Raw genomic sequence first — 17,148 nt, 5'->3', positions numbered from 1 at the left:
CTGAGTGTTCTATTTACCAAAGTAACCTGGTTGCTTAGCACTTGGAAGCTTCTACCTCCAGAAGTCCAGACACCTCACCTGTACCTCTTGTACCACAGAGGACAGGTCTCCTCCAGCTGTGCCCCCACTCCCCTAAAAGCCTTGTATTCCCCCCTGCAGGTTCCCTCTGGCCCCACCAGGAGAAGAAGATGGCCTATGAAAAATCAACTGATATCTTTGATGTCTCCAGGTCAATGTTCCTGTACCCATGGCTGGAATATCCAGACAGGACCAAAGGTGAGGCTGGGATGGACAGAAATGGAGCCAAGAGCAGGGGACTGAAAAAGAAATGCTACCTGGCTCTCACTCCCAGGCAAGGGTCTAGGTGAGTTCAGCAAACCCTTGGGAAACATCAGGGCAGGCCCTTGGACACTTTGATGGCTCTGCACAGTCCTCAAGGTAAGTCTCAGGCTCCTCAGCAGGGCCTACAGGGCCCTCTAAGATGGGACACCTGTGTGTCTCCCCAGCTTCTGCTCCCACACCTGCACCCTGCTCTTTACCCTCAATTCTTGCACCTCCAAATCTTTGCATAGGGTGTTCCCTGTGTCTAATGCTCTTCCACCTTATCTACCTGGCTAGTTCCTGTTTGTATTGAAGACTCAGCTTGTGGAGTTTACTCTAGGAAACCTTCCCTTATCCTCCCAGCCAGGTTAGGTACCCCTAATGTTTACCACCTGTGTTTACATCTATCTTCACATTTGTTTCCCTCTGTTAATCATTAAGAAACACTTCTGTCTCTCCAGCTAGAACAGTGGTCCTCAAAACCTGATCCCATGACCAGCAGCATCAGCGTCTTGTTAGAAATGCAAATTCTCGACTGGGCACGGTGGCTCACGCCTGTAATCCCAGCACTTTGGGAGGCCAAAGCGGGCAGATCACTGGAGACCAGGAATTCGAGACCAGCCTGGCCAAGGTGGTGAAACCCCATCTTTACTAAAAATACAAAAATTAGCTGGGCGTGGTGGCAGATGCCTATAATCCCAGCTACTCGGGAGGCTGAGGTACGAGAACCACTTGAACCTGGGAGGCAGAGATTGACCTGAGCCAAGATCGTGACACTACACTCCAGCAGCCCGGGCAAGAGAGCAAGACTCTGTCTCAATAAAAACAAAACAAAACAAAACAAAAAACAGGAAATGCAAATTCTCAGACCCCACCCTTAATCTAGTGAATCAGATACTGTGGGTATGAGTCCCAGAAACTTGTGTTTTAACAAACTCTCCACGTGATTTTTTTTTTTTTTTCTAATTGAGGGTTAGGGGGCAGTCTCACTTTGTTGCCCAGATTGGTCTCGAACTCCTTGGCTCAAGCAATCTGCCCGCTTCGGCCCCCAAAGGGCTGGGATTACACATGTGACCCACCATGCCCAGCCTCTCCAGGTGATGCTAATGCACATTCAAGTTTGAGACACTGAATGACCCCAGTGATTTTCACCCTCAGCTGCATATTAGAATCTTCTGGGGAGTTTTCCAAAATACCTAGGCCCCATCCCCACAGAATTTGATTTGATTAGTTTGATGAAGGACCTAGACATGTTCAAAATTCCCACAAATATTCTAATATGCACAGCAATGCTGCTGCTCCACAAATCACATGTTGAGTTAGGAAGGCAGTAGAAGGCTATGTGCCACTTAAAGGTAGGAATTATGCCTTACTTCTCTCCCTGGTACCTGGTGAAATATCTGGTACTAGTAGTCACTAAATGCTGAATAAATGAATGCCTGAATGCACTAATTCTTTAACCTACCTTTGCAACTGCTATCTTTTTTTTTTTTTTTTTTGAGTCCTGCTCTGTTGCCCAGGCTGGAGTACAGTGGCATGATCTTGGCTCCCTGCAACCTTCACCTCCCAGGTTGAAGAGATTCTCCTGCCTCAGCCTTTCAAGTAGCTGGGACTATAGGCGTGCACCACCACCCCTGGCAATTTTTTTTTGACACGGAGTCTCGCTCTGTCGCTCTGTCGCCCAGGCTGGAGTGCAGTGACGCGATCTCAGCAGGCTCCGTCTCCCAGGTTCACGCCATTCTCCTGCCTCAGCCTCCCGAGTAGCTGGGACTACAGCTGCCCGCCACCACGCCCGGCTAATTTTTTTTGTATTTTTAGTGGAGATGGGGTTTCACCATGTTAGCCAGTATGGTCCCAATCTCCTGACCTCGTGATCCACCCGTCTCCGCCTCCCAAAGTGCTGGGATTATAGGCGTGAGCCACCGCGCCCAGCCAGCTAATGTTTTTTTGTATTTTTAGTAGAGATGCGGTTTCACCATGTTGGCTAGGCTGGTCTCGAACTCCTGACCTCAGGTGATCTGCCTGCCTTGGCTTCCCAAAGTGCTGGGATTACAGGCAGGAGCCACCATGCCTGGCCTGCAACTGCTATCTCATTTGAACCACACACATACTCTTATCCCTCTTGCCAGAACTCAGAAAAGCCATGGCTCCTGTTCATCTGCCCTTGTCCTGCTACCAGGTAAGATCCCTTACTTTTGCTACCCTGGGAGCTGTATCAAAGTTAGGAGGGGCAGCAAACTATCCCTTCCCATTAAAGCCAGCTCACAGAACCCTGACATTTACCCCTGGGGCTGCCATTAACTGTGATCTTGAACAAGTCACTTTCCCCCTCAGAGCCTCAGGAGCTTCCTGTGTCACAGGCTAACCCCTGTCCACCTCCCTTTGTAGAGTTGTTATGAAACAAAGTCTATGAGGCCTTGGCTATGCGGAAAGTGCTTACTAATGGAAGTCATTTTTATTAGTTAACACAGGGACAGTTAGCAACCCTCACAGTTTGGGTTGCCAGATGAAATACAGAATGCCCAATTAAATTTGAATTTTGGATAAACAACAAATGGTGTTTTAGTACAAATGTGTCTCAAATATTTCATTCATTACCTAAAACCCAAATTTAACTTGACATCCTAGTATTTTTTTGTTTGGGAGGGGGGAGCTTTTTTTTTTTCTTCCTAAATCTGCAACCCTACTCACTGTGAGTCATGCTCCATTTTTTGAACTTATGCCAATCACTTGAGAACCCTTATTATGATCTCCTCAGTACAAAGTTGGGAACCACAGCTGAAGCCCCTCTTCCCTGTTGCCCAGATCTATTGCAAAGAGTGAAAGAAAGGCTTAAGAAGAGACAGGGATGAATCCTAGCCAAATCTTCAGAGAAAGCCCCTGACCCACTCAAAATCCTCCATTACAGTGACAGCGGTAATTCACAATTGTTTAAGTGATAGATTATTTTAAGAAAGTCTGTTTCCCTGCTAAACTGTTAAGTTCCATGAGGGCAGGGATAACTGCAACCCTAGCACCCAGCACAGTACCTGGCACATAGTTGGTACTCAAATAAATATCTGAATGAGCAATAGTCTGTCTTTTCCCCACCTTTATTCCACATCCTCCCCACACCTTGCCTTTTCATTTCCCTACCCAAGTGTCATTTTCAAAGTGCTTTGAGATCCTCAACTAACCAAACTATGTATTCAAATCGATTTACAGATCACCAGTGGCTTCACAATCTGGATCTCTCTTTTGATCTTTACAACAACCTTGGTAGGGACACAGAAGAAGGATTATTAGCTTTGTTTTACAGATAAGAAGACTGAGACCTTGCTAGGATGAAGTAACTTGCCCAAGTTATGCAAGGGGTTAGGTGGTAGCTGTGACTCCAGCTCAGATGAGAGGCTAGAGGGCATCTGTTTCACCCTGCCCTTCCCTCCCTTTACCCCCTCCTCCCCATACCCCCACAAGTAAGGGCCTAGGGGACCCCTCTGACTGTTCTGCCACTTGCAACCCCCAGATGCCAAAGGAAGAGTTTCCCCCAAGTCCAGAGTGCTGGAGGCAGCATCCGAGCAAGCCAAACTCAGTCCCGTACTGCTACTTCAAGAAACCTGAGATCTACACGCACTGGCACAACCTGTATGACCAGCGAGAGGAACGGGAGGCTGAGAAGATGTTGAGGAAAATGAGAGATGACTGTAGGTGTGTTTTGCCGGCCTCCATATTCTTCTCACCCTCCACATCTTCTAGGAAAGTGAGGAAGGGCAAGGAAGGGGTGGGCCAGGGAGTAAGGCAAGTCAGCCTACAGGTCCCAGAGAGAAGCTTAGGGCGGCTCAGCTCGGCTCAACTCCATCTGGCTCAGCCGGCTCGGCTCGGCTCAGCTCTGGTGGATATCACTGAGTCCTCATCTGTCTTCCTCTGGTCCCATGTCTGAGCTGGGCTGCAGTCCTATGGCAGAAGTGAGGTTGCAACCTGAGGAGGGAAGGTACAAAGGGACCAAAGCTGCCTATGCAATTTCTCACACAGGTACATCAAAGAGGTACATCAAACCCACATCAAAATGTTCCATCTCCCGATGAGCAAGCTGACTATAAAATCTGAGATGCAATCCAGGCCCTTAGAGCCTACCCAGGACCCCCTGAAGTGGCAAAGATTAAGGGTCAGGACCATGTGGGAGAGGACGTGGGGTACTCCCTCCCTGTGGGTGCCCTTCCCTTGGGCTCACACCATCCTTCAGCCCTCAGTCCTTGCCTGAAAAACAGAGGTAGGGTAGGAAAAGGGATTGGATTGGATGAGCTCCCTTTAGTTTGAAATTCTTTATTTTTCTCTGTCTTCCTTTCCACTGGCTGCCTTGGATGGGCAGGAACTCACAAAAAGCCTGGAATCTCCCAGAGAGGATGAGCAGTTCTATGCAGCACAGGTGAGAAGAGGCAAGGATAGAGGAGGGTGGTTACAGCCAGGAGTTGGCCAAGCTGGAAAGCAAAAAGCTGCTTGACGTGATGGTGGTTGTGGGGGTGGTATTCCAAGCACAAACTCCAGCTGTGTCCAGAGAATGGTAACTCCTGGGGATGATGTCCACGGTTCCTTCTCTTTCCTCCATCCCTCTTCCTGCAGGCTCTGGGATGCTTACGCATCAGTGACAAGTTTGTCATGGAGGCACTACAGCAGGTGGTGAGTCTGAGAACTGCTGGAGTTCAGGAAAGAAGGAAACAGGGTCTGAGATGTGTGGCACGTGGGCACAGACGAGGCTCCCCGGGGTGCTAGGATGGCAGGTCAGATCCAGTAAGGACACAGCCGCCACTGTGCAGCATGGCCCATCCCATGTGCTTGGCCTCTTCAAAGAGTAGCTGGATCTAAAAGATGGGGAAGGAAAAATCTGAAGATCTCCCTGGTCTAACCAAAAAGACATTGGACTGAAAAGCCAGGAAAGTCTGAAAGCCAGAACAGAGTACATTCTCTGCCTTTACTGGAAACACCGCATATGTATACATCAGCTTACCACTGGGAACATGCATTCTTTATATCCATAATCTCATTTAACTCTTACAACAACACCAGGAATTAGTATCTGTATTTCTCTAAATGAGAAAATGAAAGCTCTGAGAGACCAAGGGACTTGCCCAAGGCCAAGTGGCTACTAGATACCAGATAGAGATTTGAACAAACATCTAACTCCCAACTGTATTGTTCCTTCCATTGAACCATTTTGCCTGTATTCTGTATTTGAGAATAGATAGGTCACTTTCTAGGCTTCAGTTTCCTCTTTTGTAAAATGAGAAGTTAAGCTGAGACAATCCCTAAAGCTCTGACATTCCATCACTTTATTATATATTCCTATCACCTGCCTCTTAAATTAGGCCCAAACTGGTCCAGAGAAAGTGAAGTACGAGGCCTACCGAACCCTGGCCATCCTGGGTGAGTATGTCCTCTCCCTTGGTGGGGAGTTGAGAAAGTGCAGCCACTTTCTCCTTTGGGTAAGGACAAATGGGTGAGGAGCATACACTTGCTCCAACCTACCATTTGGCAAGGCCTGAGAACTATCCCAGTTATGTTGAACCAAGAGAGGAAGGTGGGGTGAAAAGGGAAAAGAGATTAGAGAGAGGGAGAGGGAGGGCTCTTGGAATAGTGTTCACGTTCAGCCAGCTGCCCTGGTATCCTGGGAAGATGAGCAACACTGTGGTACCTAGGACTTGGAACTTAGGTCTCGATGGCACAGTGGAGTTCAATGGGTCCTTGCAGAGAGGGGCAGTACCAGAAGCTCTGCCCTGACTTGAGGCCCCTTCCTGTCCAGGCTGCCTGAATAAGCATGTGATCCGGGCTCTCATCAAACAGCTGAAGGAGAAAAATGAGGGTCAAAGGATGGAGACTTTGACGGGGCTACGAATGGCTCTTAACTCCTGGGCTGCTATCTCTAAAGACAAGGTGATTGGGAGGACAGTCTGTAATTGGGGGCAAAGCTGGACAAGGCAATTGATAGGTTTACCTGGGGGTTGGGTGAGGAAGAAGGTAACCTAGCACAGCTTTGATAGAGGAAGACACTGTCCTTGAGGAGTTACCTCGGGAGTTGAATAGACGCATATAGCTTAGCCACTTACTAGTCCATTTCTGAAAAGCCAAATTTCAGAGCTGCAGTTTGTATTTAAAATGGAGAATGGAGACAGTACAGATGGTTCCTGATTTAGATGGTTTGACTTACAATTTTTCGACTTTACAATGGTGCAAAAACAACACACAGTCGGTACCCTCCTTAACTTACTATGGGCATGGCATTACAACCTGACAAACCCATCCATGGGACGTCATTGTAAATAGAGCATCTGTAATTGTCTGATAGTACTGTTGAGAGGACTAAATGAGATAATGTATGTAAAACACCTAGTACAATGCCTATGCTCTTTAAGTGGTAACCATCATTATTATTATCATCTCTAAAATAACTTATTAAGGTAAAACCTGTCAAGAAGGGACGGGGCCCAAGAGAGTCCTCAGACCCTACTGTTTTTTTCTCCTTTAGTGTTCTCTTACTTTGATCCCATCATTGCTCTATGTAAAAGAAAATCCACCATTCATCCATTTATTCAGCAAATATATAATAAACAGCTATCATGTGCCAGGCACTGTCCTAGGCCCTTGGGATATAGCAGTGAACCAGACAGGCAAAGATCTCTGCCCTTATGGAGGAGGTTACATTCTAGTGGGGGAGACACATAATAACCAATAAATTTATTTTTAGAAAATTAGGCCGGGAGTGGTGGCTCACAAATCCCGACACGTTGAGAGGCTGAGGTAGATGATCACTTGAGGTCAGGAGTTCAAGACCAGCCTGACCAACATGGTGAAACTTGTCTCTACTAAAAATAAAAAATAAAAATAAATAATAAAAAAAAAACTTAGCCAGGTGTAGTGATACACACCTGTAATCCCAGCTACTTGGGAGGCTGAGGCAGAAATGCTTGAACCCAGGAGGCAGAGGTTGCAGTGAGCCGAGATCGCGCCATTGCACTCCAGCCTGGGCAACGAGAGCAAAACTCCATTTCAAAAAAAAAAAAAAAAAACAAGAAAAAGAAAATTATGTAGTATGTTAGAGGTGACAGGTACAATGGAAACAATTACGTAGCAGGGTAAGAGTGATCAGGAGTGACAAGTAGGAGTAGAGATGGGTTGCAATGTTAAATATAGTAGACAGGGAAGGCCTCATTTAGAAGGTACATTTGAGCAAAGACATAAAGAAAGTGAGTGGGTTAGCCTTACAGATATCTGAGAGAAGACATTCCAGGCAGAAGGACCAATGCAAAGGGAGGAGTATGTTTGGCATGGTTAAGAAAGCAAGAGGGCTCTCAAGCATAGTGTTTGGTCGGTGGGGACCAACACAGGTTCAACATGCGTATCAAGAAGTGTTATTTCTCCTCGAGGCCCATCTACCCCAGCCACGACATGACGTTTGTCCGCAACGATTGCAAGGTGTTCAGATTTTGTAAATCTAAATGTCATAAAAACTTTAAAAAGAAGCGCAATCCTCGCAAAGTTAGGTGGACAAAAGCATTCCGGAAAGCAGCTGGTAAAGAGCTTACAGTGGATAATTCATTTGAATTTTAAAAACATAGAAATGAACCTATCAAATACTAGCAAGAGCTATGGAATAAAACTATTGACGCAATGAAGAGAGTTGAAGAGATCAAACAGAAATGCCAAGCTAAATTTATAATGAACAGATTGTAGAAAAATAAAGAGCTACAGAAAGTTCAGGATATCAAAGAAGTCAAGCAAAACATCCATCTTATCCGAGCCCCTCTTGCAGGCAAAGGGAAGCGGTTGGAAGAGAAAATAGTACAGCAGTTACAAGAGGATGTGGACAAGAAGATGCTTCTTTAAAATCTCTGTAACTATTTCTTTTTTTTTTTGAGACCGAATCTTGCTCTGTCACCCAAGCTGGAGTGCAGTGGCATGATCTCGGCTCACTGTAACCTCAGCCTCCCGGATTCAAGCAATTCTCCTGCCTCAGCCTCCCAAGTAGCTGGGATTACAGGCATGTGCCACCACGCCCGGCTAATTTTTTTGTATTTTTAATAGAGACAAGGTTTCACTATATTGGCCAGGCTAGTCTCGAACTCCTGATCTTGTGATCCACCCACCTCGACCTCCCAAAAATAAATAAATAGGCCGGGCATGGTGGTTCACACCTGTAATCCCAGCACTTTGGGAGGCTGAGGCGAGTGGATCACGAGGTCAGGAGATCAAGACCATCCTGGCTAACACGGTGAAACCTGGTCTCTACTAAAAATACAAAAAATTAGCTGGGCGTGCTGGCGGGCGCCTGTAGTCCCAGCTACTCGGCAGGCTGAGGCAGGAGAATGGCGTGAAACCGGGAGACGGAGCTTGCAGTGAGCCGAGATCGTGCCACTGCATTCCAGCCTGGGCGACAGAGCGAGACTCCATCTCAAAATAAATTAAATAAATAAATAAATAAATAAATAAAAATAAGGACTTTGAAGAGAATGTGAAAAATAGCAATGTTCTTTTTTTTTTTTTTTTTTTGAGACGGAGTCTTGCTCTGTCACCCAGGCTGGAGTACACTGGTGCAATCTCGGCTCACTGCAAGCTCCACCTCCCAGGTTCATGCCATTCTCCTGCTTCAGCCTCCCAAGTAGCTGGGACTACAGGCGCCTGCCACCGCGCCCAGCTATTTTTTTTTTTTTTTTTTGTATTTTTAGTAGAGACGGGGTTTCACTGTGGTCTCGATCTCCAGACCTCGTGATCCGCCTGCCTCGGCCTCCCAAAGTGCTGGGATTACAGGTGTGAGCCACTGCGCCCGGCTGAAAAATAGCAATGTTCTTAAATGATGTCCTTAAATAGGTGAGAAGAGATAAGGTCTAAGACACAAGTGGAGACTGGCCTTAGATAGATGATTATAGTCTATAGTTAACAAGTAGAAAGGAAGGGCGTATGGGTGCAAGTGTTGGAAGCTGGACAGAAGTAGTCATAGGAGTCTATGGAACTTCCTTTCTAGTTGCTTTTATTTTCTCAGTGAAGTAGAAAGCAAGGTCACTAGCCAAGAGTAAGAATAGAGGAAGAAGTGCTCCAGAAAGGGTGTGAATTGGAAGAGTGAGAAAGAGAACTGCCCAGGGAAAAACAGTATGATTACCAGACAGCATTGAGGGTCTATATGAGGTCTGTGTTCCACATTTTAACAAGATCATTCGCTGCGACAGTGTTTTTCTCCAGGAAGTGCTGGCACAAATTAGAGAGTTGGACTGTAGTTCTGTCCAGGGAGTAGAATGAAGCAAGAGTGGGTAAGGGAGCTGAGGGTGAGGAAGGGGAGTGATTACAGCAGGATCATGGAATTTAAGCTGGGTCAAGAGGGACAGAGGTGTGGAGGAGTGCAAAGGTGGCAGGCTCAGTGGATTATTTAGTCCCTTGTGGAGTCAAACAATTGTTGGCCTCGGGAGCTGGAAAAAGAGGTGATGGTCAAAGAGTGGGATCCATGAAATGGAGATTATGGAGAAGCTGCATTTGTGGGTAATGATCACGTCTCTCAGTGGGATTAGTGGTTGAGGCAGAGAAGAGGACAAGGATATTGGAGGAGAGGTATGGGATCACTCACATGTATATTTTTTTAAATGACAGGAATTAACACAGCAGAAGTGTTGAAGAGAGTAACAGTGATCCATCCATGAGATAGTTATAGAGAAATGAGATCTGACCTAGAAGCAAGTAGGTGACAGCAAGAATAAGTTAATTGGGTGAAATAATCTGATGCACAAGATTCATTTTAGGGAGGAAGGTGAATATAGTCTGGAAGCATAAAGCACAAAGCCTGGCTAAATACATAGCCCCTCCCCCTACCCATTTTGTCTCCCTCACAGAGGACTCAAGTCGGGGATGAGGGCAAGCTGGTGCCTGTACTACAGACGCTGATCAAGAAGTCGTCCAGTGAAGCATCTCTGGAGGCAGCCCTGTGCCTGGGTTTCCTGAGGCCTTGCAGCAACATGGTCCAAGAGTTCTTGTTGCAGTGCCTGTGCCAAGGACTCAAGACCCAGCGGATGAAGGTGTGAGGGGCAGGAGGCTGGGATCCCTGGGGAAACAGAAGCCACTGCTGAATTGTGTGTGGTCTGGATCCTGCCATCCTGGTGGTGGAGCACTGCAGGATCCTCTGTGTGCTTATGACTATGTCCATGTATGAGTATGGGGTCATATGGACATATAAGTGTACATGTGTCTGTGTATATTTGATAGGTATGGGTGTTCGTTTATGTATATGCACACATGAACTTCTGTTCTCAAGAGGCCAAGAGACAGAAAAAAGGACCTTAGCTGTTCCTCACCAGTTCTAGGCTCAGACCTCAAGTCCACCTGGCCACACAGATGCCTCTAGGCCCTGTACACCCTGCCCTACCCTGCCCCTCATAGGCACTTAGGATGCTGGTCAAGGTGATGCACGTGCACTCAGCCCCAGTCATCAGGGCCATCCTAGACCAGCTGTGTTCTTCCAGTGTCCTTGAGGTAAGCTCTGGACTGCCTGCACCCTTCCTTTCCCGGCACTAGGATAGGGGTAGGGGATGAAGAAGGGAATCCATCTTTCACACCTCCCCACTAACCCTCATCCCCAACCTCAGGACCGCTTTGAAGCCACCCAAATGCTCAAGACCATTGGGCTGGAACAGATCCAGGCACAGGGGCTAGAGGAACTCACATTTAACCTGCTCAGGAGGAAGACGCATAATGAACCCTTCCTTGTAAGTGAGACCAAAGCTCCCAAGCCCAGAGACACCCAAACCTTTCTCTTTTCCGTGTTCTGGAGACCTCCCCTGGCCTCCCCCGAAGTATCACATTCATCCTGACCTACTCCTGTTCAACTAATGCAGCCCAGGTTTTTATATCACCTTGCCTTTGCTCAGGCAGTTCTCTCAGGTTAAAATGATCTGAGTCATCCTTCCTTCTATAAGGTAAAAAACTGTCTCATACTATTCACTCTCACCAGTAAGTAATCCCTCTCCCCTTCTGCCTACTAAAAATACTGTTTTGCTCCTTCAAGACAGATCCCAGCAATACTTCCTATGGGAAGCTTCCCCAAATCACCAATCAGCATTAACCCTACCTTCCTCTATGTTCCCTTGCTTTTATATTTACTATAGCTTGTTATAAAACTAGGTGTTATATATATATATATTTTTTTGAGACCAGAGTCTTGCTCTGTTGCCCAGGCTGGAGTGCAGTGGCGCGATCTTGGCTCACTGCAAGCTCTGCCTCCCGGGTTCACGCCATTCTCCTGCCTCAGCCTCCTGAGTAGCTGGGACTACAGGCGCCCACAACCACGCCTAGCTAATTTTTTGCATTTTTAGTAGAGACGGGTTTCATCGTGTTAGCCAAGATGGTTTCGATCTCCTGACCTCGTGATCTGCCCACCTCGGCCTCCCAAAATGCTGGGATTACAGGCATGAGCCACCGCGCCCGGCCCTAGGTGTTATATTTCTAAAGACATTTTTTAAAAATACAAATCAGATTGTGCCTTCTCTGCATAAAACTTTCTATTGGCTCCCAATGCCCTGTGGATGGCTTATGTTGCTTCCACAGCTCAAGCCTGCTTGCCTCTCTAGCTTCATCTCTCATCATTCTCCCCGCCAGAACCACGCACCAACTATGCTTAGGACAACCATGTCCTGATTTATACCTGTTGTCCCAGGGTAATTAGAGCACTCAGAGTGCTTGGAAGAGTCCATTTGGTCACCTCTCTGAGCTGAACTATTTTCAGCTCCCCATCCTCTCTGCACCTTCTCCTGCCTCCAGATTTTTGAATATGCTCTCCCCTCTGCTCCTAAAATCTGACCAACCCCAACCCTCTGCCTGGTTAACTCCCACTCACCTTCCAAGTTTCATTCAGCTCGGGCATCACCTCTTCCAGGAAGTCTTCCTGGCACCCAAGACTGAGTTAGGAGACCCTCCTATGTGTACCCTACACAGTATTGTAATTGCCTATTTACTTGTCTGCTTCCTCCACCAGACTATGAGCTCCTTAAGGCAGGGACTCTACGTAGCACAAAGGAAATGTTCAGTAAAGATTTGAGAGGCTCTTAAGTGTACACCCTTGCATTCCCTCTCTCTGTTGACTCATTTTGATCCCTCTGCAGGCTGTGAGGCAGGCTGTGGCTCAAACTGTGGAAGAGCTCAAGTTGAAGCCTACGATGATGAACTTGGTGGAGGCGTGAGTGGCCTGGGAGCTGCCAGGGCCAAATCCTAGGCTGTGGGAAGGGGGCAGAGGGTCAGTGACAGGGTCAGTGGGAAGGGGGCAGAGGGTCAGTGAGAGCTGAGAACCTACAGTGCAGCAGGTCCTCAGCTCTCCCTTGCCCGTGCCCCTAACCAAGTAACTCTTTGACCCCTGAGCTTTTGTTCATCTGTAAAGAAAGAGTAATAATACCTACCAAGGTTAGGTATAGGTTGCTATAAAGCTCAAATTATGACATGAAAAGAACTTTTTTTAAAAAGATAAAAGTTCTGGACAGTCCTGATCATCATTCAGTGCCTCCTGGCAAACTGTGGTGCCTCTTTTTCCTCTCCCTGCCCCTTTTCTGATCCAAGAAACAAGAGAAGGAAATGAATGAAATTAGCATCACTTTGCCTAATGCGCTCTGGACCTAAAAAGCAACCAACCTCCCTTCCACTTCCCCTACTCCTTAATTCAACTATAACATACTCGCTCCCTTCTACACAGACAACTGATGAACCCAGATGCCACTGCACGCCAGGAAGCAGTCATCTCTTTGGTAAGGCAGGCTCTGCTTCTCTGACCCAATTCCTGTGTTGATGGCAGGGGGAGTAGGCGATTGAGCAGAGTCACTGCGGGGAATAAAGGCCTGTAAACTTTGGGGAAGTTGTTTATTTTAGAATTCCAGCCCTACCAAACCTTTTCTTCAGGGTTGGGGGTGGGTGGGCTAAGGGACAGAAGATTGATGTGAGGGGTGTTGCTTAGATACTGCAGAAATTGTCTTGACTCTTCCTAGCAAATAATGGGCATTAAAGTCCCATGCAGTGGTTCCAAATGGCAAGTAAAGGAGTATCTCAGCTGGGAAACCCTATCTCCCCACTCTCTATGCTGGAGTCTCACAAAGGGGCTAGAATGGGAAAGAGTATAAGGCGTCTTCCTGGGGCTGGCTACGTAGGCACTCTCACTCTGCCTCTGCCAGGGTGTCCTGGGGATCCGCAGTCCACAAGTGTTCCACTTGCTCCTGGACTTACTAGATGCAGAAAACCACCAGGCTGTGAAGAAGAGTGTAAGTAAGGCATTCCTGCCCACCTCTTCCTCTTCTCTATCCCTCCTCCAAGCTTCTCCCACCTATCTCACCACCATTTGCTCCTTGTCAGGAGGAGAGGGTCATAAGCCCTTAGACACTGTCCCTTGACCTTGTTCCTTGGTGCCACAGTGCCCTGTGGCTAGAATTCCCCTCTACTTTGGGTGCCCCCTCTCTGGAGCCTCCCAGCCTGAACCCAAAGTGAGCCAGCACTAGGACCTTTGTTTCAATGCAGCTACAAGAAACATTAATCCTTTGTGCCTCAATTGATCCCTGGATCCAAAATAAGCTGAAAAACAAGGTGCTCTTTGTATATGAGGCACCTAAGACCAATGTGAAAGCAGGTCCCACAAGGTTCCAGAAAGAGCCTGAGAACCCAGAAGAGTTAACTATTCAAGACTTTCGACTTGCAAAGCTGAACCCCTTGTTTATTGCAAAGTCCATCACCAAAGCAGGCCAAAAGAAAACGCCTGCTTTCCCACCGTGCTGCTCGAAACCACGAAAACATAGGCCACAGGCCATAGGGCCCTGGCAGCCAAGGATCAAGAAACAGCTCCGGGTCCTTGCTGAAATTGCCAAATAAGTCAGTTCTTTGGGCCTACTCCCCAACTCCCTCCCTGAAGATGCTTCTCAGGCTCCCCTGAGAAAACAATCTATACTTATCTTCCGTGAATAAACAAGTGTCACTCTACCTACCACATTTCTCTGAATCACTACTGCCATTTCTGTTCATCAGAAGCTCCAATGGAACACAGGTCTCCTCATTCCTGCCTGGGTATACTTTCTACTCAGCCACATGCCCTTCTACCAGAGGAAAGAGGGAAGGACAGAGCCAAAGCTTCCCTGGACGGCCAGCCTGCCTCCCTAAATCAAGTGCTTATCTGTGTCCAGAATTTGATGGCAAAGCTAGAGAAGAGTCTCTGCCTAGAGAGAGAAAACTAGGAGAAAAATGCTGGAAAGCTTGGATCATGTCCTCTTACTAACTTGCCCTCACCCCCCACCTTCCTACCAGTGGTCAGGAGATAATTAAGCTTTAATCAGAACCAACCATCCTCCCTGCTGCCTCTTCAATCTAGGTACCTGCTTTCTACCCTTTCTTTTGAAAGATCCTATTTACTCTCTAGGTCATTCCCTTTGAAAGACCCTATTTACTCTCTAGGTCATTCCCTTTGAAAGACCCTTTTTATTCTCTAAAACTGCCTTAATTTCTCCCCTATTTCTACTGAAGCTTTAGTTTCCCTTTGCCAACAGGACCTACCAATCCCAACAAGCTACAACCCCTATCAAGAAGGAAAGGCCCAGACTTTGGAGTCAGACAAATCTGATATCTAATCCTAAGGTTCATCACTTTTTTTTTTTTTGAGACAGAGTCTCACTCTGTCGCCCAGGCTGGAGTGCAGTGGCGCAATCTCGGCTCACTGCAAGCTCCGTCTCCCAGGTTCACGCCATTCTCCGGCCTCAGCCTTCAGAATAGCTGGGACTACAGGTGCCCACCACCACGCCCGGCTAATTTTTTGTATTTTTAGTAGAGACGGGGTTTCACTGTGTTAGCCAGGATGTTCTCGATCTCCTGACCTCGTGATCAGCCTGACTTGGCCTCCCAAAGTGCTAGGATTACAGGCGTGAGCCACTGCACCTGGCCAGTTAATCACTTTTAACTTTGAACAAGTTATTATTATTAAAGGTTAATACTTAACCTTTGTGATTTTGTTTCCTCACCTATAAAATGAAAATAATAATACCTATTACCTCAGAAAGCTCCTATGAGGATTACCATAAAGGTTAACAGTGCCTGTCATTACATAGTAAACAATCAAATAGGAACTTTTCTCTCCTTTCCTCTTTAATGTTGTCATGTGAGCCTGTGACCATCAGAGGTTAAAAACGGCTGTCTCCTGCCACCCCTCTTCTTCCCCCAATCCTACTGATTTACTGGGAGGTCAAGTTCTTCCCCTCAAGCATAGAAAAGTCAAAATAAAACAGACGCTCCCTTCTACTTCCCCGCACCCCAGGTTCTACAGTAGTCCCAACAGTTATTCTGAAATCAGTGCAGGCTGAGCGTTCCTAATCCCAAAATCCAAAATGCTCCAACTAGAAACTTTTTGAATACCACCATGACACTCAAAGAAAATGCTCATTGCAGCATTTTGGATTTGAGGATTACAGATAGTCAACCTATAAGTATAATGTAAATACTCCAAACTCTGAAAAAAAACTCTGAAATTCAAAACACTTTTGGTTTCAAGCATTTTGGATAAGGGATACTAAACCTGTATAGTGTGTCACTCAGAATGATCTCCGAACCTACCGCATCACTTCTAGATTCATGTTTTGCCTGTGAGCGAGCTGTAAGTAAAAATCAAGGGTGGTTTCACTATTTTGAGTGTATGCAGCACTGCCTGGGGACCCCTCTAATATTATGACACCAAAGTCCAATGATAGGAAAGATGTTCCTCTTTTGCCCACTCCACTGCTTTGGGTCCATGAGCAACATAACCCAAATTTCCCTGCACCTCAAAAGCCTGTGAGTACAAAACATGGCCTTACATAATTCAAACTCAACTTCTGCAAAATCCTGCCCACAGATCCCCAACCACTCCACCTCCATATTTTTAGGTATCTCCAGAGGACGTCTTATTATTCAACCAGATACAAATATCTGCCTAGTTAGTAGCACCTCAATCCTAATTTCACCAGTCCCCACAAGAAGACAAGATGGCAGTGAGGGGCAAAAAGGTTTTCACAGAGCAGTCACCATCTGGTACACCACCAATGTACCAGAGCCCTCCCAGTACCAAAGCTACCTAGATCAAACACTCTTAGAAGTCTACTTTATCCAAGCAGTAGCTGGCTTCTCTCATAGTCCAAAGACACCCACTGGTCTCAGTTACTGGGACTGATCCTCAGACACTATTCAAAATGTTAAGTCCCTCTCTTTTCTCTCCTCTAACCCAAACCTTTCTAATGGGATCTCTGGATGCTTCTTCTGATGGCAAACAAAAAGCATTCACACCCTCCACTCTCCCTCAAACCTTCTCATCTATCTTTCAGGCTGTAACTGAAATCTGGCTATTGACTGGGCCCCTTTCTGAAATCGCTCAGGTGTTGCTGATTCTCCTAAATCCTTCCCAATATCACCGTTTTGCACATTTATATAAAAATCAGTGTTTCAGCCAGGCACGGTGGCTCATGCCTGTAATCCCAGCACTTTAAGAGGCCGAGGCAGAAGGATCACTTGAGGTGAGGAGTTCAAAACCAGCCTGGCCAACATGGTGAAACCCTGTCTCTACTAAAAATACAAAAATTAGCTGGATGTGGTGGAACACATTTGTAATCCCAGCTACTTGGGAGGCTGAGGCAGGAGGATCATTTGAACCCGGGAGGGGGAGGTTGCAGTGAGGCAAGATCATGCCACTGCACTTCAGCCTGGATAACAGAGTGAGACTCTGTCTCAAAAATAAAAAATAAAGAAAATAAAAAGAAAAATCTGCTGGGCATGGTGGCGCATGCCTGTAATCCCAGCACTTTGGAAGGTCGAGGTGGGCGGATCACCTGAGGT

General features: G+C 46.8%; 1 protein-coding gene and 1 pseudogene across 1 annotated transcript; both read left to right on the top strand.

The window, feature by feature from the left end:
• Positions 1-39: 39 nt before the first annotated feature.
• HEATR9 (HEAT repeat containing 9) lies at positions 40-14,280 on the top strand. Its single transcript, XM_054457326.2, has 15 exons — positions 40-276; positions 2,451-2,500; positions 3,827-4,008; positions 4,333-4,465; positions 4,670-4,726; positions 4,921-4,977; positions 5,664-5,721; positions 6,098-6,228; positions 10,170-10,352; positions 10,714-10,806; positions 10,920-11,039; positions 12,432-12,505; positions 13,013-13,064; positions 13,485-13,571; positions 13,825-14,280. The coding sequence occupies exons 1-15, from the start codon at positions 189-191 to the stop codon at positions 14,170-14,172; spliced, it is 1,713 nt and encodes a 570-aa protein (XP_054313301.1). The 5' UTR covers positions 40-188; the 3' UTR covers positions 14,173-14,280.
• Positions 7,687-8,178, top strand: LOC129016802 (probable ribosome biogenesis protein RLP24; annotated as a pseudogene).
• Positions 14,281-17,148: the final 2,868 nt, after the last annotated feature.

The sequence above is a fragment of the Pongo pygmaeus genome, chromosome 19 (genome assembly GCF_028885625.2).
Source record: "Pongo pygmaeus isolate AG05252 chromosome 19, NHGRI_mPonPyg2-v2.0_pri, whole genome shotgun sequence".
NCBI lineage: Eukaryota > Metazoa > Chordata > Mammalia > Primates > Hominidae > Pongo > Pongo pygmaeus.
The sequence above is the reverse complement of the archived record's forward strand: the minus strand, read 5'-3'. Positions and strand labels throughout refer to the sequence as shown.